Genomic DNA, 23,876 nt, shown 5'->3' on the forward strand with positions numbered 1-23,876 from the left:
CCGTTGCAGGACCACCACCATCCAGTCACGTGATCAACGTTCACTGGCCCTGACTCATATTTATGACGGTTAGAGTGTCATCCCCTTTTGCGACATTCTGATAAGCAAAGCCAATAGCAGACTCGCTTAACAACACTGTGCTATTAACTTAACAACTGCGGTGATTCACTTAACAACGGAGGCTGGATTGTAAAATGGAGCAAAATCCACTTAGCAAATATCTCGCTTGGCAACATTATTTTGGGCTCAAATTGAGGTCGTAAGTCCAGGACTCTATTCCTTCATTCTGGGAAGAGTTTTAAAAAATAAAAACGGAAAGTTTTCCTCCCACTGAGAAAACCTGAGTTAACTCTATTTAATACCCCAGGAGCAAGAAGAAAAAAATATTATAAAATATGGGATTTATATTATCGATGGCTAGATAGCAAAATAGGAAAATGAAATGTATTATGTATAAATATAACACAATAGTAAATATAACACAGTAGTAATGATATGTTATACCTGATTATTATGGAATGGATTATAATATGAATTAGAATCAGTAAGAACTGACATTTGCTCTAAAAGGAGAAGGCGGACTTGAAATTAAAAGTCTAAGGATGGTGTAATAATAATATAACATGACATGGAAAGTTGATTAATATAATTTGAATGTAAACTTAAATATAAGAGGAAAAGACTAGACATTAGGCACAAGAAATATATACCAACCGACAGACACACTGTGCAAATTATTTGTTGTTTTATGTTTGTGTTTGTTATTTAAAAATAAAAAAATAAAAAAACTATATTTAATACAGGTAAACAAAAGGAAATAAATTAAAGTGTGATTTTTCTGTTTTCTAAGCCCTGCCAGTTCTGCCTTCGGACTCCAACTTCTAAATCTAAAATTTCCCTTCCTTCTCGATTTTCCCCAACACCTAATTTTCCCCGCAAATAAATAAAAGACCACGGGAGACTGACAGAAGAACATACGATGTTGCAAGGTTATAAATAAATGTATTTCTTTTTTTTAAAAAAAAAGAAAAAATAATAATATTTTAAAGCAAACAAACCGCAGAGGGAGTTTGGGTCATCTCAACCTTCGAACCAAGAAGGTTTTAAATACAGGAGTTAAAACGAGAATGAAGGAAGTTCCAGGAAAAAAAAATTGCAAAAATAAAACAACTCCGGAATATGTTTTGAAGATCCTGTTTTGAGAGTCAGGTGAGCAAGGTCTTTCCAAATCGTCCCGTCCCTCCGTCAAAGGTCATCGGAAAAGATCCGATTCTTCCAGCCACCAGGACCCTCCAACTGAAGGAAATACTTGGTGCTCCTCAACTTGGTGAGAAGCCAAACCACCTCCACAGTTCAACGTCTGGGGGGGCTGGGGGCTGGAAGAAGAGATGGGGGCACCGCCTGCCCCCGCAAACTAAGCGGAGATCTCATAAGTCCATCTTCCCTTGACCGAAGGAAGCCCAGAAGGTCCACAGAGAAGGTCCCACGTCCGCCATTTTAAGACCCGCGGGCCAGGTGGCGAGACAGGACGCTTCTAATCTCCAGGAAACTCCTGCCCTTGGTCTCGGGGATCATCTTGGCTATGTATAAAATGGTGGCGATGTTGAACGGCCAGAAGAAGAGAAAGCTGTAGGCTTCTAGTTCGATCTAGGGAGAGAAAGAAAGTCATGGTTGGAGAATCCATCCTAATGGAGGTGTATCTTCTGAACCATCATAACAGAAGAATCCAGCGTCTCCTCCTACACCCAGAGTTTGAACCGGGAACCAGGGCCTTTAACCCTGGAGTGATCCAGGAGCAGGCCGCGCCTTCTGCAGAAGGTTCTTGGTGGAACTGAAGAGGGAGGCCCATTCCTTCAACACCTGGGCCAGGAACCCATTCATTTTCATTTTCTACGACGGCTTGTGCTCCTTTGAAGACAAGGTCTTTGGGAGCTGCACGGAAAGGGCGGGGCTAGTCGGAAGAGTGGGTTGGGTCTAGAGTGAGAATGGGTGGGGGGCTGCTGTAGGCCGAGTAGGCGGAGCTGGGATTCGTGGTGGGCGGCGGGGCATCGAGGGCTGGGTGGCGTGCTAGCCAGAATGGGCGGGGTTACGTCAAAGTGGGTGGAGAAGGGATCGGGAATGGGTGGGGCCCAATCAAGGAGAGGGTGAGGGTAACAGGGAGGGTGGGTGGGGCCAAGTCAAAGTGGGTGGGGCTATATATATATATATATATATTAAAAGAGGACTCACTTCCATGTGGAGATATGTTACAATAATGAGAAATTTGCAAATCCAGTGGATGCTTCCGGCGACCACGAAAGCCGTGGACCGACAGGTCTGGAGGAAATACTCAGCTACCAGCACGCTGGGAACCGGATCTGGGTGCAAAAGACAGCACGTTTCAACGACTGATCTGCCCAATATATATATATATATATATATATATATATATATATATATATATATATATACATATTTCATAGAGGACGCAAGTTCAAAACATGCGCCCCCCTTTGCATTTGCAACGGTCCGGTGCCGAGATACTTACTGGGACCGGTAGTTTGTCCGATGAGGAAGATGGTGTGGAACGACACACTCAGATATGCCATGGCGGGGATGTTTTTCTGCCGGAAAACACACACACACAAAATCAGGATATGCATCTGTTTAAAAACTCTCCTTGCTCTATATTCTTAGCATTAAAATTTCCGTGGCCAACGCATTTAAATAAATGAAAAAAAAATATTCAGGCAAATTTCCCCCCCAGGGGGAGCATAATCGACAAAAATACACGCAGTCGACTTACAACAGTTTCGTTTAGTGACCATTCAGAGTTACGATGACATTGACTTTACGGCCGTTTTTCACACTTGTGACCCGCTGCCGCCACCCTGGGGCCGCGTGATCCCAATTCGGATGCATGTGGCAATGGACTTGTATTTATGACGGTGGCCGTGTTCCCGGGGGGGGTCTCACGCGATCCCTTTTTGCGACCTTCTGACGAGGTTCACTTAACGACCGTGTTACTAAGCTGACAAATGCAACGGTTCCCTTAACAATCGTGGCAAGGACGTTGGTGAATTCACTTAATGGAATGTTTCGCTTAGCGACGTAAATGTTGGGGCTTAGTTGGGGTCTTAACTCAAGGGCTACTTAGATGTCGCTTTTCCGGGCATCAAGGCAGGAAGGAAAATGCCTCGGCTTCCCCCACAAAAAATCTCCTTTAAAAATAAAAATAAGAGTTTTTTAAAGGTTGCCTTAAAAAAAATAAAAATAAGGGTTTTTTAAGGTTGCTTTAAAAAATAAAAAAATAAGATTTTTTTAAGGTTGTTTTAAAAAATAAAAATAAGGTTTTTTTTAAGGTTGCCTTAGAAAATAAAAATAAGGTTTTTAAAGGTTGCCTTAAAAATAAAAATAAGGGTGTTTTTAAGGTTGCCTTAAAAAATAAAAGTGAGGTTTTATTTTAAAGATTGCATGGAAAAATGAAAATAAGGGTATTTTAAGGTTGCCTTATAAAAAATAAAAATAGGGCTTTAGGGAAATGACTCACCTGAAGCTGCAGAGACATGGATAGAAAAAGGCCAGCAATGATACAGATTCCAAAGCCGGAGATCAGAAGAATCCTTCGCCCTGAATTTTCAATGATGCAGATCTAGAGAATTTATTATTTTTTTTAAATGGGCTGCACAGAGGCAAGTTCCTTCAAGTTACGACCAATTGCTTAACAACAATTTGGGAGTTACGACAGCATCAGGAAGGGTGCTTCGATTTGTTGTGAATGAATTTCTCCTCGATAATTATTTTCAGCCGCTGGATAATGGATAATAATGGGATTTGTTCAACCCCTTCCCGCCAGACAGAAGTCCAGTCATTGATTTACTGGATATTGGGTGCAGTACTCTAGGTGTGGTAGTCTTACTAAGGCTTTGTAGAGTGGTATTAGTACCTCCCTTGATCCTGATGGACACCCTCTGTTAATGCAGTTTAGGATTGCGTTGGCTTTTTTGGCTGCCGCCGCACACGGTTGGCTCATATTTAATTGATCGTCCACTAAGACTCCAAGATCCCTCTCACAGCGATTGTTATTAAGCCTGGTTTCAACCAGTCTATAGGTGTACTTTTGATTCCCTTAACAACCAGGATTAAGGGATTACACTTAGTGACGGTGGCGAGGAAAGTCGTAACGTGGAACAAAACTCACTGAAGGACTTAGCAACAGAAATGTTGTGGTCAGCGCTGGTTATTATTCAAGGATTACCTATCTTTTCACAAACATCCCAAATTCCCTTCTTCCCATATATATCCCTTTTAAAATAGTATAATCCAGAGAGTGTCCGTCCATTTTTCATTTGTTCTCAGCAAAACCCAAGTCCAGAAATGTAGAGGAAGACGCTAAAATGTAGAGGAAGATGCTCTCTGCGACAGTTAGAGAAGCCACTTATCAATTTTACGTCTTTCTCCTTAATCTGATTATTCCCGCCCCGCTCCAAAAAAAGGCCTTCAAATCTGGACCCATTAAAAGCTTGGAGGAGGAGGTTGCCCCCATTCCCAGCCTCTTACCACCAGTGTTGTGATGACCATCAGGAAGAGAGATAACAGCATGCTGATGTACCACACTATCGTATCGCTGACCCCCGAGGACAAGTAGATCCGCTTCGCGTAATAGTGGGCCTGGAAGGACAACAAAGCCCATACTTCATCCCGCTCCTTCACTGACTTTGCAGGAGGAAGACCGGGCCTCTGGTCTCCTGAGATTGGACCATGTGAGGCGGAGGGTCTCCGGTAGAGGAGTCTTTGGATCGGTTTTTCTCAACCGTGGCAAACGGGAAGAGGGGATGGCCTTCAACTCCCAGAATTCCCCATGGCTGGGCTGGCTGGGGGATTCTGGGAGTTGAAGTCCACGCCTGGCCAACTTTTGTCAAGGTTGGCAACAATGGATCTGAAGACTGCTCTTTCCAGGACCTACCACCTCAGATGGTCCTGAGGAACATGAGGTCCGTGCTCCAGATAAAGCGGTTGGGAAGTGCTCCAGAAGGTTTCCGTACCGCGTTGATCCCAGAGAGCTGCTGGCCCGCCATCAGGACTGCGATAGACACCACGTGCCACCGAAGGCCAGGATAATACAGGATTTTCATCACGTCCATATCTTTTTCCTTCCTGTCCGCCAGTTCCTCTTGCTGGAGTTGTTCCATCTCTTCCTCCACATCGTCCGAGCACCTCAACGTCTTCAAAGCTACAAGAGGAGGAGGAGGAGGAGGAGGAGGAGGAGGAGGAGGAGGAGGAGGAGGAGGAGGAGGAGGAGGAGGAGGAGGAGGAGGAGGAGGAGGAGGAGGAGGCCCAGAATTCATTGAGAGAGGAGGACAAGAAAACACACCCTCTGGAGCCATGATGGTGAACCTAGGGCACACATGCCAGAACTGGCACATAGAACCTTTCAGTGGGGGAGTCTGGGAGTCTGGGGAGGACTTGGATGAGGGTCCTGAGTTCGATGCAGAGATGGGGCCAGGAGCATCTGAGAGTGGAGTGCTGACTCCGGAGCCTCTGGAGTCTGGCAGCAGCGAGGCAGAGGAACAAGGGGAGCCTGTTCCCAGTGCGCGTATGCGCAGAGCTGCTAGAAGGTAAGAGTAGCTGAGACAAAAGGGGCGACTCGGGAGTAAGGCTGGGAGGTGATTGCCCCTCCCATCAGGTATAAAGGAGGTGCAAAGGTAGAGAAACCTTTGCAGGAAGCAAAGTTGTTCCCTCTGTTTGTATTTAATCTTGAAGGTCTGTGTGGACTTTGTACTTCGTTTTGGCTTGTTACAGTGAATTTGGCCCTTTAGTTGTTGGCAGCAATTCAAAGGAGAGAAAGGTGGGTGCTTATCTCAGGGGACTGTTTGGGACTCATTACTGGCTGGGAATGAACATAATTCCCAGTGTTGAAATAAAACAAGAGGTGTTTGGACTAAGCCTGTGCTTAATTACGGTCTCAGGAAGCCTCAGGGAAGTCAAAACTGGGTTTGAGAAGAACTTGACCCAATCAATAATGAATCAGCCAATCCATCCATCCATCAGTCCATCATTACCCTGTCTGGCTTCTTCTTCCTCCTTCTTCTGAATCAGGAGAAAACGAGGACTCTCGGGGAAAAACGGGAGGAACAGTAATTGGAGCAACGCCGGGATGCCAGTAAGGCTTAACAAGACGGGCCAACCTGAAGAAGATGTCGTAGCTCAGGATCGCTGACCCTCCCAGGCCAGAATCGCCCCAATTTAAGATAGGTTTCCTTTCTCCCTTACCTTCTTCGGTCCCAAGGACTTCGCAGAAGCCAATGACTTCTGCCAACAGACTGCCAAAGGTGATTGAAAGGTCGGCCACTGTGCAGAGCGCCCCACGCAGATTTTGGGGGGCGATCTCGGCCAGGTACAAGGGGACCACACTGAAAGCAATCCCTGTTTGGAGAAGCAAGAGAAGGACCCCCTCACCATTTTGACGTGGCCATCGAAGGAGGTTCCTGGCTTTGCTGTGGGGACAGAGAGACCTTGGGTGGGGCTGGCAGAGCGAGTGCGGCTGAAGAGAGCTTTTGGGGGGAAGGGGGGTTCCACACACACCCCGCCACGCCGGCACTGTCGCTCACCGGCGCAGACTCCCACAAAGAAGCGCGAACAGATCAGAAGTTCGTGGGCATGTCTCGGTTTGGTGGCGATGACCAAGGCGGCCGCGATTATGGCCAAAAGGTTATTAACCAGAAGCGTTGCTTTCCTGGAAAACAAAAGGGACAAGAAAAAGAGGGGAAGGAAAGGGGGAAGGGGAAAAAAGAGGGAGGGAGGAATAAATGGAGAGAAATAGAGAGGGAGGGAAGGATAAAATGGAGGGAAGGAGGGAAAAAGAAGGAATAAATGGAGGGAAATAGAGAGGGAGGGAAGGATAAAATGGAGGGAGGGAGGAATGGAGAGAAGTAGAGAGGGAGGGAAGGATAAAATGGAGGGAAGGAGGGAAAAAAGAAGGAATAAATGGAGAGAAATAGAGAGGGAGGGAAGGATAAAATGGAGGGAGGGAGGAAGGAAAGAGAGACGAGGGAGGAAGGAAGGATAAAAGGAAGGAAGATAGGAAGAAGAGACAAGGGAGGGAGGATAAAAGGAAGGAAGGAAGGAAGGAAGGAAGGAAGGAAGGAAGGAAGGAAGGAAGGAAGGAAGGAAGGAAGGAAGAAGAGACAAGGGAGGGAGGGAGGATAAAAGGGAGGAAGGAAGAAGTCAGGTGTGGGAGGGAGGGAGTACCTGCCAATGCTGTCCACCAGAGGTCCAGCTAGGAGGGTCCCACAGAAACCCCCAAATGGGAAAAAGGCAACGGTGAGACCCCACTGGAACTTCAGCAAGCTGTGGTCGATGCTGATCACGTTCCTGAACCGATACGTCTCGTTGTAAAAGTTTTGGATGTACTAAGAGGAGAAGCAGAATGACACCAGTTGAGGAGTGGCCCAGGTGGCCTCCTGTCTTTAAAATATCTACCAGTCTGTCCATTCACCCATCCATCCCTTGGGACAAGAGAGGGGGCTTACCTTGGCTGGGTAAAAGATGACAAAGGCGTTGTAACCGTACTGGACCGAGGAGCCAAAGGCAGATATTAGGGTCACCAGGACAAGGGGCCTGGTCAGCATCTGGGGAGGGAAAGAAGGGAGGGCATTGGGGAGGGGGGTGTCAGTTTTTTTAAGACTTCTGGCCTCCCCTCCCAGGTGAGGCCTGTTGGTCTCCCTTGCCAGGCTGGGTGGTACTCACCATTCTCCGAGATGGAGGAGGACGGGGATGGCGGGGAGGAGGGTTAGAAGGAGGAGAGGAGGAAGAGGAGGAGGACGACGACCAGGAAGAGGACCAGGAGGAAGACCGGGAGGAGGAGGAGGTCATGGAGAAGAAAAGGGAGGAGGCAGAGATGGAGAAGGAGAAACGGAGGCGGCGGCAGCGAGGGAAGATGGCGGAGGAGGAGCTGCAAGAGAAAATGGAGGAGGAGGAGAAGCTGGAGAAGGAGATAGAAGCATCAGTGAAAGAGAATTAAACCCCCAAAATGATTATAGAAAAGACCTTGAGGGAAGGATCAAGGATCTGCGGGAAAGGGAACGCAAGGCACTCGGTGCCATCTTCACCAAGTCCCAACAGAAACCGAGAGCATCTCGATTTACAAAGATTCTTCTTCGCTGCGTCCTCGGCTGTCGAAACCCCTCACCTTAGGTTTATGGGACCACATTTAAACACACCCACCCCTCCCGGGAGAGACCAACCCCTTTGCCCAAATCCCTCGGCTCACCCGTCCCCAAGCAGCGATATTCTCTTCTGCGGTTGTTGGCTCCATCGCTCTAAATCAGGCGCAAGCTCAAAAAACAAACTAAACGGGGAAAACGTTGGTTAAGTTTTCAAACTCCCCAGAGGGTCTTGGGGAACCCCACCCTCCAAAGCAGGTGATTTTTTTGGGGGGGCTGCAATTTCCAGCACCCCCAATCGGCAATTACAAAGTCAAGGAGTGTCCAGTAATTTCCAGTAACGGACATTCCAAGTGCAAGATTAACACGGAAGGCTGTTTTCCCCTTAGGAGTTGGACTCCCAACTGCCATTGCCCCCTCTCTCCCCCCGGTTGATGCTCAGGTGGGGGATTATGGGCATCGGAGCCAGCAGGACTTGGGGTGGGGGCTTGAAAAAGCCTCATTTCTTCCCAAAATTGTTTTGGCCACAATCAAATATGTACTAGGATGACCTTAAATTGAAATTCAGCTTGGGGGTTTGTTTTGTTTCTAACCTGGTTCTCCCAGGAAAGAGAAAGGGAGCTATTTGAGAAAGTAACCAGGATCACAAGATTTAACCCCCTGGGGATGAGCTTGGAAACCGAGTTAAAGATCGTTAAACTGGGTTTCAATGGACCGTTCAGAGCAGACGGTGGAGACCCAAAACGCCGCCATCTCGTGGCCGTTTTCGGCGTTGCAGCCGCCAAAGGATTTATTCTTTTTCTCAAAGGGTTTTTTGCACGTTGATTCACGTTATTTTGCACGTTATTTGCACGTTATTCGCGTTATTTTCCTCAGTATTCACGTTATTATGAACACTAATATTTCAATAAGAAGCCTCAGTTCTGAACAACACGAACAGATACGAGGAACCAAATTAAACCACGTCAAACAGAGTTAAAACTGGGCTGTTCAAAATTTAAGATGGCAATGGCAGAAAACGCCGCCATCCCGTGGCCATTTACGGAGTTGCAGCCGTCCAAGGAGTTAATTCTTTTTCCCAGGGACCCATTTGTTATTCACACTATTTTGATCATTATGAACGTTATTACGGTAGTAATATCAATATTTCAGTAAAGTGATCCTATGTTGGAGAAGAGATATGAATGTAAAAAACACTCACCCTCGTGTGATCTCATTTGGCCTTTTTAAAGACGTACAGTTATTAATTAAAATTGGTTTCAACAATATTTAACCCATGGTTAATGTTAATATTGCAATAAAGAATTCAGGTACCCATAAATGCAAAACACACTTCCCTCCTGCAGCCATAAAAAGGGGAAAATCCCCCAAAATGGAAAATTGTGGGTGAAGGGAAGCATAAGGGGAGTCAATTAATGTATTTATCGTGTGTGTGTGTGTGAGAAGGGCTCGGGCATTCTGAGGAAACAATTACGGGTAGTCCTCGAGTTACGACCCCAATTGAGCCCAAAATTTGGTCGCTAAGTGAGACATCGGTTGTGAGTTTTGCCCCGTTTGTGGCTTTCCTTGCCACAGTTGCTTAAGCAAAGCTGTGGTGACCCGGAGTGTAACACAAGTGTAACAAAATCCAAAACGTAAATAAATGTCCTTTAATGCCTCCAACTTGGCCCCACTGTTCAATAATTCGCAGTTGGAGATAAAACTTACTCAAAAATAGTCTTCAAAAGAAAGCAATACAGTCCGAACTTAATGAGCAGATAGAGGTGAAATAAAAAAGCAAAACAAACTACAATGAAGGAAATTCCACAATGGACCAGGATAAGTAATTACCAACTTCAAGGAAATAACAAGGCATAATCTGTTGGAAGGACGCCAACTAAGATAACTTTGGCCCAAAATAAAATATGCTTTGCTTCTGGCAACACTGTGTTTTAACCGTCTCTCTTATATACTATTTTCCCCAGCTGCAACCAATGAGGGGGATCATGGCCGCTTCCTCTCTCATAAGCCAAGTTGTTTCCTCCTCCGTTCCTCCCTCCGTCTCTTAGGATGGAGAGGGGATGGGCCTGGGTCCTCCTCTGACTGCCCAGCCGGTCTCTGCCCTTCTCCAGCCTCCTCCACAACCTTCGGAGCCACACTTCTACTCCCTGTTGGCTGTTCCTCCTCTCCCTCAGAGTCTAACAAGGGCATGATAGAAGCGCTGTGGTGGTTTAAGTTAGGAACAGCTACGGTCATAAATAGGAGGCAGTTGCGAAGCATCTGAATTTTGATCACATGACCACGGGGATGTTGCAAAGGTGAAAAACAGTCATCCGTCACATTTTTTCCAATGCTGTTGTAACTTTGAAGTAAGTAGTAAGATTCAATTTATTTTTTACTACCGGTACTGTGGACGTGGCTTGGTGGGCATGGCAGGGGAAGGTTACTGCAAAATCCCCATTCCCTTCCCACCCCACTAACCTGCTTTCCAGCTCTGTTTTCCGTTTTCCGGGCAACCAAAGAAAACCCAACCAATCAGCTGGCATCCAATGGGAGGCAGAGAAGAGATGGGGTTGGCGGGGCCAGTCAGAGGTGATATTGGCTGGTTCTCCAAAATTTCCGCTACTGGTTCTCCAGAACGGGTCAGACCCTCCTGAATACCACCTCTGCTTTGAACAGTCACTAAATGAAGGGTTGTAAGTCGAGGACTGCCCCTATATATCAGTGGGTCTCCTCCTAGCTGGTCACAATGATAAGTTCCTCGTTTGTTTGCTCTCTTTTTCCCTCCTCCTCCTCCCTCCTTCCTTGCATGACCTCGGTACTACTCCTGACTTATGTGTGTTGTTTGGAGACCTTTTGCTTCCTTCCACAGCAACATCCTCCACAGCTTTTGTGACTGTAGCTTCTTTTAAAAAATAATAATTAAAAAACAAAAAATGAAAGGAAGAGTGACACCACAGAAGATGCCCTCCAATATATCTTTTATTGCTAACGGTACTGAGGGCTGCAAAGTGAGGCTGCAAAGAAAGATTTGGGTCGCGAAATTCAGGGACGGTTGCACAGACACGCGTGGCTCTCCTCCCGGCCACGTCCCACCTTGGTAGCCATTTTGTGAAAGTGCCCAAGGCACATCCCGATGCACGGAGGACTGATCTTCCACAGAGATCTATTTGAGTTCTTAGCGGGTTATCCCAGAAAAATCTGCAGAAGGAAGAGGCTTGAAATACGTCGTGCCAAATTCTTGGTTCGCGCATCCCGATGGAACGGAAGAACTGAGATCCAGTGGGAAAAGGAGACCTCCTACGAGTAATTTATCTTCCCCCCCCTCCAAAAAAAATAAAGGAACATCAGGTGACACACACGGAAAGGCTGCCATGAGGCATCCCACAGGCCTCTGTTTATAAACCAGCCATCGTTTCTTTTAAATCGATTCAGTGCGGACTTTGTTTTCACTTGTTTTCTCTTACAGCCAACTGGATCTCCACAAAGGTTTTGCCCCTGGTTTCCGGAAGCATCTTGAAAAGATAAATGAAGGTGGCCACGCAGAAGGGCCAGTAGACCAGCAGAGAGTAGGGGCCCAGGAGTAACTAGGAAGGGAACGAAAGGACATGAGAGTTTTTCTAACTTGACAAGATTTCAAAAACTCGCTTCCCGTTGTCCCGGCTGAAATTCAACTCCTGCTCGCATCGACTCAGCTCGATAGCAGATCCGCCAATCGAATGAATCTGCTCGGATCAATATCAACCCCCGTCTGAGAGTGTCCCTCACATCTGGTCTGTCTCCTCTACAATTTCCAGCACACACAACCACCCTCCGGGGTAAACCCAGGAGTGCGATTCAGCCGGTTTGGACCGGTTTGAGCGAACCGGATGTTAAATTTACATCCGGTTCGCCAAACCGGGAGTTGAACCAATCAACTGGCCCCATCCACCCCACTCCACCCCTTCCAGGCAGCCCATTTTAGATGCAGGTAAGTGCAGGGTCCACCAGAAACTCTGGGAGGGTGAAAAACAGCCCTTCTGGGAGCTTGCAGGCCTGTTTCCGGCTGCCAGAGGGCCTCTGGAGCACGGGGGAGGCTGTTTTCGCCCTCCTAGAAGCCTCCAGACTCTGGGGAAAGCAAACAATGGCCCACCCGGAAGTTCCAGTAAGCCATGACCACCATGACCACACCCACCCAGCAACCAAGCAAAGAACTGGTTGTTGAGATTTTTGATCCCACCCCTGGGTAAACCTGGTTTGTATCTAAGCCTTCACATCGGTGTCGTGTGCACCGCATGGGGATTGCGACCCAGAATCGTGACTCTGAAGACTCCCCCCCCTCTCACGGGATATTTTGGACAGCGGAGGGGCCCAAAGGCCATCCGAGGTTCTTGTAAAGGGGCAACCCACCCAACTCCTGTTTGTGTGAGGACTCACCTCCAGCTGGATCAGGATCATGCCAGAGACAAAACGAGTGAACCACAGGACAGCGTATCCAACGGTGCAGGCTGTGGCGCGGGTCGACTGCAGGAAAAGTTCTCCAAGAATGACCAGACGGATCGGACCTGGGCAGGGAGGGAGGGAGGGAGGGAGAGAGGGAGGGAGGGAGGGAGGAAGGAAGGAAGGAAGGAAGGAAGGAAGGAAGGAAGGAAGGAAGGAAGGAAGGAAGGAAAAGAAAAGGCTTGACCAGGGTGGGTATAAGGCCTCCTGCCAGGGGTTAGACTAGAAGCCCCCTTGTAGACCAAGTCTTGTTCATTTCCTGTTTTTGCAGATCCCAGGGCTGCCTGGGGTTGCTAGCAAAAGTTTGGCGTGGTTCAGCCTGCTCACCTACCTGGTCCTAGCATATGTCCAATTAAAAGGATAATAATTAAAACCAGGCTTAGGAAAGACATTACGTAGTTCTGCTCCTGTGGAAAGAAAGCGAGAAGGGGAGCCAGGTAGCTTTGGGGAGGAGACCCTTTCCTCCTGCGCCGGCACCCAGCTTTCTCTAAGCTTCAGGTGGTCCCACCGGCCGCGCCCTCCCAGCAAGGATAAGATTGGGGTGGGGTGGGGGAGCTCAGGAAGGGGGAATTCCTTGCGGGAAGGAGGAGAGCTGTCAAACCTGGAATTCCAGTGTGAAGGTTAAAAGGATGCAGGTCATGCTACAGATCATAAAGCCCATGATTAGAGGAAGGCGCCAGCCCCACGCCTCAACCAAATTGATCTAGGAGGAAAAAAAATTGAGGGGACAGAGCAGAGGTGGGTATTCAGCCGGTTCTGACCAGTTCTGGAAAACCGGTAGCGGAAATTTTGAGTCATTCAGAAAACCGGCAGGGGTGGGATTCTACCAGTTTGTACCTATTCCCTAGAACCGGTTGTTAACATTCTAAGCAGTTCGGAGAACCGGTTGTTAGAAGAAATTACTGGGCTAATCCTGTAAGGAAGGCAGGAAGGAAACATTCTGGTGTTGCTTACAGAAACTGCCTCTCCGTTAACCCTTATTACATTCTTGGCAGGACGAGACTTCCTGTCTCAGGAACATCTCTGGAGTTTTTTTTCCCCCTCCTTTGCTGGACTTTGCTTGTGTGAAGTGACCATTCAAAGTTACAATGGCACTGAAAAAAGTGACTTATGACTCTTTTTCACACTTACGACTGTTGCAGCATCCCCACAGTCATGAGAGGCCAGGCGAGGAGATGCGTGCCTCAATGTCAGTGATATTGAGTTGGCTATGCCCAGCCAGTCACATGACCACCAAGCCATGCCCACCAACTAAGCCACACCCACAGAACTGGTTGTTAAAAAATTTGAATCCCACCCCTGAGAACCGACAAGTACCACCTCTGACTGGCCCCGCCAACCCCATATCTCTTCTCTGCCTCCCACTGAGTCCCAGCTGATCGGCTGGGTCTCCTTGGGATGCCCCGCCCAGGAGAACGGAGCTGGAAAGCAGGTTAGTGGGGTGGGGAGGGAAGGGGGATTTTGCAGTAACCTTCCCCTGCCACGCCCACCAAGCCACGCCACGCTCACCAAGTCACACCATGCCCACCAAGCCACAGAACCCATGGTAAAAAAATTTGAATCCCACCACTGGGACAGAGTTATGGTGAGAGGGGGATATCAAGGGTAAGGCAACAGGGATCAGAGCCCTAGACTCTGAGGGGGCTGGCTGGCTCCCAGCACCCTGTGGTGAGTTTTCCCCAAGGCCTCCATGCCAAACCAACGCACACAGACACACACACACACACACACACACACACACACAGAGTTCTCCATTCTGTATTTCTTCCAAGGTAGCAAGTTCAGGATCTGCTGCCACTAGAAAAATGTCAGGTCTTGCAATATACATACATACATACATACATACATACATACATACATACATGTATGTATGTATATATATATTTTAAAATATATATATATATTTTAAAGGACCCTTGGATTTTGTCCAGAATGGTACAGGATCCCTCGCCATGGGGAAGGGGTTGTATTAGAAGATCTCCAAAGTCCCTTCCAACCCTAGTCGTGTGCTTAGCAATTCCAAAATTGGAACATTGCATCCGGTTTTTGGTCACCATATTATAAACAAAAAAAAAGGCGTTGAGGCTCTAGAAAGAGTGCAGAGAAGAGCAACGAAGAGGATTAGGGGGCTGGAGGCTAAAACATATGAAGAACGGTTGCAGGAACCAAGTATGTCTCGTCTAGTGAAAAGGAGTAGGAGTGACAGTTCCTACAAAGACAAAGGGAGGGTCAAACTATTTTCCAGAAGGCAATTTAAGAAGCAATGGATGGAAACAGAGATTAGACGTGAAAACCTCCACAGTCCCTTCAGATCTTCAGAGCTGGATTTTCACCAGATGTGCCAATATGACGTACCTAATACATTTGGACTCTAGGGAGCACCTTGGCCATGGAATTTTGACTGCATTGGGTCGGTTCTTTGGAACCCTGACCCAACTAACCCAACTCTGCTCAATAATAAATTTAGAGGCTCCCTGGCACCCTTATTTCCTGTTCTTCAGACTCGCTTGGAGACCCAAACGTTTGGATTTATTTTATTTTTAAGGGGGAGGCGGGAAGGTGGACAAATCCTGAGGTTTTGCCCTGAAGTTTGGCCACGAAGCCGGATGGCAAAGTGAGCCACTTACCGCAATGACAACGATGATGACACTGATGACGTGGATGCCTGAAGAAATGTTATCTGAGATAGACCTGGGTAACGCCATCGATATGTAGATTTTCTCGATGTAAAAGAACATCTGCATCCAGATGAAAAACAGAGATGGTGATGAAGACGACACGGTCAACTCATAAAACATTTCTATGGATGTTTTGGAGCTGCCATGAAGAAAAGGGGGGGGGAGGGGAGAAATTTGAAAGAGCAGTGGAGCAGTTTGAAAACCGAAAGTGCATTCCGTTCTTATCTTGCAAAGATTGTAACTAAGCTGCGCAAATTCCTAGTTGGAGAATATGATTGATGACTCTTGGCTATGGACGTGTTTCGTTGGAGAATATGAATGATGATACACCCAGAGGGGTGTGTGTGTGTGGGAAACAGAGTCATAGGTGATAGTATATTACGTGTCTCAGAATCAGCTTCATACAGATCATGCTGACATGTTCACTCCTAATAAATCCTTTGAAGTTTTGGAAGCTTTGGCTGGAGGCTCATGATTTAATTAGGGCAACTGCTGGAATCCTGACAGACACACTGGAAAACAATTTTTTGGAGGGAGGGAAAAGAGAAAGAAGGAGACTTGGGCGTTCTATCCGCCGTCCTTAAAAGAGAAAGGAACTCGACAAAGGGAGGAGATGACATGATTCCCACGTGAAACAAACCCTGGGATCCATATTGTATTTGGTTTTGCGGGGGGGGGATTCCAATAAGGATTTGGGGTGCTTTTTTTCCCCCTACCCCATTGATGCCGGAAAGTTGACTTCCGGCCATCAACACGACGATGGTGACTATGGACCACCGGAATTTCGGAACGCATAAAAATTTCCAGAGTGTCATCTTTTTCTCGTTGGCCAGGACTTCGTAAAGTTCTTCTTCCTGGAGTTCCTGGATCTCATTCCCCACGTCCTCTTGGACCCTCAAGCTTCTTAAAACTGGTTGGAAAGAGGGAAGACCGTTCACATGGGCTCAGAGACAAAGAGTAAATTTGCATCGTACAACAACAACAGGGAAAGAGCATCAGCTCTTGGCGATCCAACCGGGAGTTCACCCTTGCAATCCAGCTAGGAGGCCTTCGCTAACGAGCAGGGTCTCTTTACCTTCTCTTGCCTTGGTTTCGTTCTTCTTCTGGATTAAAATAAACCGAGGACTTTCCGGACAATTAATGAGAAGCAAAATACAAATGGTAGCAATGACACCCAGTACAATAGCCATGAACGGGAAACCTGTGAAGAAAGGGGGAGAAAAAATGGCATTTTGGACCGACAACTTCAAGCGCTGGGGAAATCAGGCGATTCAGACAGGATTATTGCAAGCTTAAGCTGTCTACAAGAATCTGACCAACTAACGGTCAAGGGAAATGCGTAGGCAATAAGAGAGGCATTCAGGGTGGGCTGGACTTAGATCTTTTGTGGATGTGCAAGGACTCGTGACTTATGACGTATTTGATTCCTCCCTCGGGCTCAGCCTCTTCTGCATTCTGCTGTTTTTTGGAATCTATGCCTGATTTTTTTTTTCTCCTTCCTTTTCCTGCCCCTCTGCCTTTCCTTTTATGACATGCTGCTTGGGCAGAAGGGTGCTGGTGGGGCCAGGATTGACGGGCTGCTTCGAGGGAGCTATTGTTGCGATGACGATTCGATCCGTACACGTACCTTCTTTGTTCCCCAAAATCTGCGGAAGTCCCAGCGTATGGCCTAACAAAACACCGAGGCTGAAGAAGAAGGCTGACGCTGTAGTTATGAATCCTCTTACGGGAGTGGGAGAGACCTCTAAGAGGTACAGGGGGACACAGCAGGAAAAAATCCCTAAGTCGAACAAGGACATTGAACAGAGATGTGAGGGGTCAGCCGCCGGTCCCTCCAGCAGCCGAATCCGAGGAGGTGTAGGAATCAGAATCAGCAACAAGCTGAGAGCTCTGAGGGAGAAGAGCTGGCAGAGACATGGCGCCTGGGCCATCTGTCAGCCCTCAGATGGAGAGTCCACAGCCCCCAGGTCTGGAGGTGGCTGATGAGGAATAAGAGGAACAGCTGGATCCAGTGCCTGACTGCGGATGTGCAGAAGGCAGAGGAGAGGAGAGCAGTGGAAATCTATGGGCTGACCCTTGGGACGGAAGAGCCACTGCTGCCAGTGAACACCCCCCACCTCCCAGCTCTGGGGATAAAAGGCAGGGGGTGGAAATGAATAGGTGTGGCAGGAGTTGCTGATGCTCCTAATTAAAGGAATCACTTATTTAACTACAGAGGGTTCGTCTGTTCGTACAGCGGGGTCAGAACAGGTCTACTATTAGCCACACCGCTGAAGAGCCAGATCTCCAAGAAAGCGGCTGGTCTCTTCAGCGCCCCCAAATTGTCATGGCAAATATCAACAAACCAACCCCGGAGACTGGTTCCCAGTGGAAGATCAGCCCCAAACACCTCGGAGATCAACTCACCTGAAGATATTCCAATTATGAAATTGGCAAACACGGTGAATTTGAAGAGATGGACGCTACTGGATACGCAGAGAAAAACCGAGGCGAAGAAAGCCAAGGTGTTATTCAACAGCAAGAGACACTTTCTGCAAAAGGAAGGCACAGGGAAGGGGAGAAGGCAGGGCCGAAAAGGTATTAGCAACCTAGTTTAAAAGAAAAACGCCGATAGTGTTCAACTTAACAACAGTTTGTTTACTGAAAGTTCGAAGGTACAGCAGCACTGGAACCATCGTGGCAAGAGACATTGTAAAATGGAGTAAAATTCACTGAACAACCATCTCGCTGAACAACAGAAATCTGGGGCTCAATTGTGGGCATAAGTTGAGAACTACCTGTACAGTATAGGGTAATGCCTGGAAAAGAGACCACCAGGAGATCCTAGCGTTAACATTTGCTTCGCTCTATGGTATGGAGAAATTGTGTGCAGATCCCGCTCCCCGACATCGTTTCGCCACTTCTGTTACCTTCCATATTTGTCCACCAGGACACTGAACAGCACAATGCCAGTCACCCCTCCTATGGGGAAGAATATGACCGCGGGCGATAAGATGAACCAGAAGTACTTCAAGCTCTTCGCTTCCTCCCTTGTCAAGTTGGAGACAAGAAGCTTAAGGGAAGAAAAAATGGAAAATTGAGCGAGGTGAGGAAGCAAAGAAGAGATTTCCCATTTTTGGGGGGGTCAGCCAGAAATTAAATTTAAGATGTGAGGGTACACAAGAAATGCTTAAAAGACTGCGTCGCAGAACAGCTACAGTGAAAAAAGTTTTGTTTCTAGTTGGAAACCGATCTTGGACTTTGTGCTCGAGAAAAAGAGAGAGAGAGAGAGGGAGAGGGAGAGGGAGAGGGAGAGGGAGGGAGAGAGAGAGAGAGAGAGAAAGAAAGAAAGAAAGAAAGAAAGAAAGAAAGAAAGAAAGAAAGAAAGAAAGAAAGAAAGAAAGAAAGAAAGAAAACAAACGTTGGGTTTTATTGATTAAACTAGTTTTATTTGCTATAGAGCTGGTGGATAGGATAGGATGATAGGATAGGATAGAAAATAGAATAGAGTGGAGTAGAGTGGAATAGAATAGAATAGAATAGAATAGAATAGAATAGAATAGAATAGAATAGAATAGAATAGAATAGAATAGAATAGAATAGAATAGAATACTTTATTGCCACTTTAAATGTACACTAATCAGCATACATTAAAATGAAATTCCATTCTATTTAGCTTTCAAAAGATAACCATTATGCACATACCCACACATTTATGGCACAGTACTTAAGTTGCAGCCATAAAAAATTGAGGCTGTGATTGTATTTTGTATTTGATGGTACTTCCTCCTCTGCCACCCTCTTATTCCTTCTTTTTTCGTACTCTCTCTTTCCTTTTCCCATTTTCCTATCACTTTGGGTTTTTTCCCCCTTTGCATGTTATATGCTTAATAAAAAAAATAACAAAACCTCAGCCGGGGTGCCACGCTACCCAGGTTCACCCAAAATATTCGAACAGGATTACTAAGGAGACAGTCGGGGTGCTCCCCATGCCAGACAAACCCTGGTTTACTTGGCGAGACTTACCGAAGCTGGGTGATGCACCAGAAAGAGACTGTAGCCATACTGAAAATATCCGAGATAGGAAACCAACATCGAAATAATCAATGTGGTGGTCAGCTTTAAGCGAAGGAAAACAAACAATGGTTACTGGAATTGTGCAAGCCATGTTTCTTCTTTTTCAAAAAGGTAAAGTGGTTTTATACAGAGGTGGCATTCAGCCGGTTCTGACCAGTTCTGGAGAACCGGTAGCCAAAATGTTGAGTCATTCGGAGAACCGGCCAATCCCGCCTCTGACTGGCCCCGCCAACCCCATCTATTCTCTGCCTCCCATTGAGTCCCAGTTGATCGGCTGGGTCTTCCTTGGGTTGCCCTGCACAGGAGAACGGAGCTGGAAAGCAGGTTAGCGGGGTGGGGAGGGAATGGGGATTTTGCAGTATCCTTCCTCTGCCACGCCCACCCAGCCACACCCACACAACTGGTAATAAACATTTTTATATCCCACCACTGATTTTATATCAGGCTTCATGGACACGCCAAGGTTGCTGCCTTAAAAATATATTCCGGAGTAACAGAAAACCTCCCTTAGAAATAATTTTTAATTGTGTCATTTTGGGGTGAGCCCCAAATTACGCCCTGCCTTGGGCTGAAGGCTAAAACAATAACCGATCAAGAGAACCACCATCTTAGTCTCGCCCCAACTTATCCGATAACGCCAAACTCACATAATTTCGGATTTTGGGTTTCAATTCCCTTTTGCCATCTGCCCTTCTGGAGATGGGAGCCCTGATGAAGTCAAAAAGAAAAGGAAGCAAGAAAAAACTCTGTCCCTTTGTTCGTTCTTCAAACACATTTGAGAGCTGTTGCTGCCCCCAAAACCAGCCAGAGAGCCTCCGCAACCTGTGCTCCCTGGGTGGCTCCTGTTCAAAGGTAGACTGATGCGGATCAGGGAGGCTCCATTGCTGCCGATAGACAGCATTTCTCAAAAGAGGGAAGAGGGTCAGACAAAAACAACAAACTTTCCCCCATCTTTTCTTTCAAACGTCAGCTTGAGAGATCTGTGTTTAATTCGTTATTTTTAAAATATATATATATATATGTAAATTCGCCCAAGTTGTTTGGCACCCTCTTGGTCTTCCACTACTTGCCTGCCAGTCCTTTTGGAGAGTGCCAGTCTCCAGATGTGGCATTTAAGGCTGGGAAAAAGAAAAGGATGGGAATATAAATGTCAACTCACTGAGATTTTTTGTGTCCCATGGCGTGAAAAAGAGACAAAACTGCATTTGCTCAGCCGAATTCCGTTTCGAACGAACCCCGGGGGCGCAGATGGAGCCAATCAGGGAAAGGAGGCGGGAACATTCCGGGAGAAGCGGTTGGCAGTTAGATGCTGATTTGCATACATTTCCATAGGGAACGTAAGATCGGTTATATTCCATATGGAAGTCCGGTGGCCTTAAGGCAAACCTTGGATGGAGGTTTTTCTGTTCCGCCTTGTATTCTGGTTGCCAAAACAAATAATAAACGTATAGAAATACAAAGACACACTGCACAGTGCAGAAAAGCATTTCCCGTGGATTTCACTGACCTAGTTAAATGCCTTTTTTTGTTGTTGTTGTAAACAGGAACCGAGTTTGAACAGAGAACTCCATTTTGGGGACCTTTCTGCCTTCTTCAATAAACTTGTGCTTGAGTGACATGTTTTTCTTTGGGCCAGGATGGGTTAGAGAAGGAAGGTTGTTGGTTTTCCCCCCAAAAAACTTTGCTTTCGTCCTTCCTTCAGGCCACCATGTTGCAGCAATTTTTGAGCGTTGACCCTTTTTTTCTAATCTGCAAATCGTTTATTTTAATAATCTGGGTTTGAAATGAGGCCCTGGTGTCTGGATGGGTAGTCCCATGCCTGTTTATTCAGTATGCTCATTAAATAACTTAATGGTAAATAACTGGTAAATAACTAATGGTAACTAAATAATTAATGGTAAATAACTGTCAGGCCTGCCACAGTCTCAGCTCCTAGGAAGGAAAAACTATCGACTCCATTCGATTGGAGTGAAAAGTTACTTTTACTAAGAGATGCTGATTGCAGTGAAGTCAGGCACATATCAATTTCCCACATATCAATACAATACTAAACCCTTGCTTGCCTCAGCTCTCCACCCCGCCCCCACCCCAATCTGGCACCACCGAGACGTTTTGGGAAGTGCTGAGATATATAGCCTGGTGAAAGCCCATTCTCAGGGCCTGCGGCCTTAAAGATTGTTGGAATTCACTGTTGGAACGAATTCGCTGTTTCCAGGGAGGTCCCGTGGGCCAGATCTAAGCACCCCGTGGACCAGATCTGGCCCCTGGGCCTTGAGTTTGACATCCCTGCTCTATGCTTTTTGTGATGACCCAAAGGGGCGTGGCACAAAAGCAACAAAGTCACAAAAATAGGTAACGTCCCTTTAATACTTCCAACTTGGCCCCCAATGTCCAGTTATCATCGGCTGGGGAAAAAACTCTCCCAAGAACAGTTTTTAAAGGGAAGAAATTCCCTCCAAACTCAAAGTACATATAAATTATAAATAAAAACCAACACAAACCACACTGCAGCAATTAACAAGACAGGGCAGGATAAGGGATTGAAGATGTCAAAAGATAACAAAACACACACACCTGGGAGGAAGCCAGAACTCAGATAAGACTTGACAAACCAGAATAATTTCATGCTTTGCTTCCAGCAGCTTTGCCGTGTGCAGTTTGCCCTTGTAAACAGTCTTCCCAGCTGCAGACAATGAAGGAGATCAGGGCCCTTTCCTCCCCCGTAAACCATGCAACTCATATTGCTCCCTTCTCTATTCCTCCCTGCCTGCCCTAGGATGAAAAGGGGGGTGGGCCTGGGTCTTCCTCTGAATGCCCAGCCAGACTGTGCCCTTCCCCAGTTTCCCCCACAGCCATCGAGCCACACTGCCACTCCCTATCAGCTGTTCCACCTCTCCCTCAGAATCAGATTCCAACAGGGGCATGACACTTTTGTTCTTATTGACTTTCCTGTTTCCTGTTACAGTAATATAGTTGAGCAGTAAAGCACATGGTGTCTATACTTTTTGTTTGCTCTGGTGCCATATTTTCAGCTTTGGCCTACCTCGCAGGACTGACACCCCCGACATCTCCGCTTACACATCTCTGTTAAGCTTACAACCCGATCTTTTTGGGGGTGAGGGCCAAACTACTATGTAGCATTGTACACTTAAAAATAATACAAATAAATCCATCCAGCTTGCAGAGAGATTCTGATTTATTTCATTTTTTTAAATTCCAGGTCAATTTTGAAAACAGGGGGAAGAGATTCCCCGTTTCTATTCAGCCATTATTTTTCTAAAGTTTTTGGAGGTCCAGGCTGCCACGTTCTCCTGGATTTCTTGAAACGTCTTGCCACAGGTTTCCGGGACTGCTCGGAAAATGTAAATATAGGTGAGGACTATAAAAGGCCAGTAAATGAGTAAGAAGTAAGGCCCAAGATAGGACTGGAAACAGAAACAAAAAATTAAAAAAATACTGAGAGCAAACTCAGCAGGCTCACGAGATACAAAGAATTCTGCGGTATGGTCACCTCCTTATTGGGAAAAAAAAAACAAACCTATGGAGTTTTTAAATAATATTTCTGTAATATATTTTCTTTACTTTTTAAATTTCCAAATTAGGTCAGCAGTGTCCAACCTTTTGCTATTTAGCAGCCCAGGGGGGTGAGGGGTGGGAGAGGCGAACAGGGCCATGTGAGCTGTGGGCCAGCACACACCCATGCAGGCAACTCCACTTGTGCCCCAATGCACACATACACACGCGCAATAGCCCACCTCTCATGCAAGTTAAGCTGCATTTGGGCACACGTGCAACAGCCTGCTGCTCGAGCGGCCCGGTTGCAAATAGACCATGGCCCGAGAATGGGCTCTGGCTGGGGGGTTTTGGGACCACCTGCCTTACTTTAGTCAGAAGAAATAGTAACGCCGAGGCAAAGTTGGCTCCCCAACTGATGTATCCTGCTAGCACGTATGCAGATGCTCGGGACGACTGGAGGAACAATTCACCGATAACTAGGAAAAGAATGGAAGCTAAACGGAGAGAAGAGGGGAGGTCTTGTAATTTTTTTTTTTTAAAAAACACCACTCCCACCACCAACCTTCCCTTGTTTTTTTTTTTCTCCAGGGGTGGGATTCAAATTTTTTAACAACCAGTTCTGTGGGTGTGGCTTAGTTGGTGGGCGTGGTTTGGTGGTCATGTGACTAGGTGGCCGTGGCTTGGTGGTCATGTTATTGGCTGGGTGTGGCCCACTCAATATCACTCAAATTCGAGGCACGCATCTCCTCGCCTGGCCTCTCATGACTGTGGGGATGCTGCAACAGTCGTAAGTATGAAAAAGGGTCCTAAGTCACTTTTTTCAGTGCCATTGTAACTTTGAATGGTCCCTCCACACAAGCAAAGTACCAGCAAAGGAGGGGGAAAAAAACTCCAGAGAAGTTCCTGAGACAGGAAGTCTCGTCCTGCCAAGAATGTAATCAGGGTTAATGGAGAGGCAGTTTCTGTAAGCAATACCAGAATGTTTCCTTCCTGCCTTCCTTACAGGATTAGCCCAGTAATTTCT

The 23,876-nt window shown here is 46.7% G+C and overlaps 1 protein-coding gene across 1 annotated transcript; it reads right to left on the minus strand.

Annotated features, from left to right (window-relative positions):
• Window positions 1–1,497: 1,497 nt before the first annotated feature.
• On the minus strand, window positions 1,498–22,404 carry LOC113446218 (solute carrier family 2, facilitated glucose transporter member 5-like). The gene is made up of 22 exons (XM_087915135.1): window positions 22,380–22,404; window positions 20,572–20,756; window positions 19,286–19,378; window positions 18,190–18,332; window positions 17,687–17,811; window positions 16,908–17,024; window positions 16,356–16,481; window positions 15,997–16,190; window positions 15,230–15,340; window positions 12,540–12,626; window positions 11,591–11,710; window positions 7,512–7,610; window positions 7,231–7,391; window positions 6,591–6,715; window positions 6,253–6,405; window positions 6,042–6,167; window positions 5,025–5,212; window positions 4,540–4,650; window positions 3,530–3,631; window positions 2,528–2,603; window positions 2,230–2,357; window positions 1,498–1,647 (listed from the first exon to the last, which is right to left on the minus strand). Exons 1-22 carry the CDS (start codon window positions 22,402–22,404, stop codon window positions 1,498–1,500), a joined length of 2,745 nt encoding a protein of 914 aa, XP_087771261.1.
• Between the last annotated feature and the right edge of the window lie 1,472 nt (window positions 22,405–23,876).

The sequence above is a fragment of the Pseudonaja textilis genome, chromosome 18, assembly GCF_049901715.1.
Source record: "Pseudonaja textilis isolate UNSWEBS1 chromosome 18, rPseTex1.2, whole genome shotgun sequence".
NCBI lineage: Eukaryota > Metazoa > Chordata > Lepidosauria > Squamata > Elapidae > Pseudonaja > Pseudonaja textilis.

Bases quoted from the DNA above. Each gene is read 5' to 3' on its own strand.
- LOC113446218 (XM_087915135.1), bottom strand. From the start codon at position 22,404: ATGTCGGGGGTGTCAGTCCTGCGAG. The intron at 17,812-18,189 runs GTAACAGAAGTG...TTCCTTTTGCAG, and splicing joins CTGGTGGACAAATATGGAAG to AAAGTGTCTCTTGCTGTTGA. The intron at 16,191-16,355 runs GTAAAGAGACCC...CTTTCCAACCAG, and splicing joins CGAAACCAAGGCAAGAGAAG to TTTTAAGAAGCTTGAGGGTC.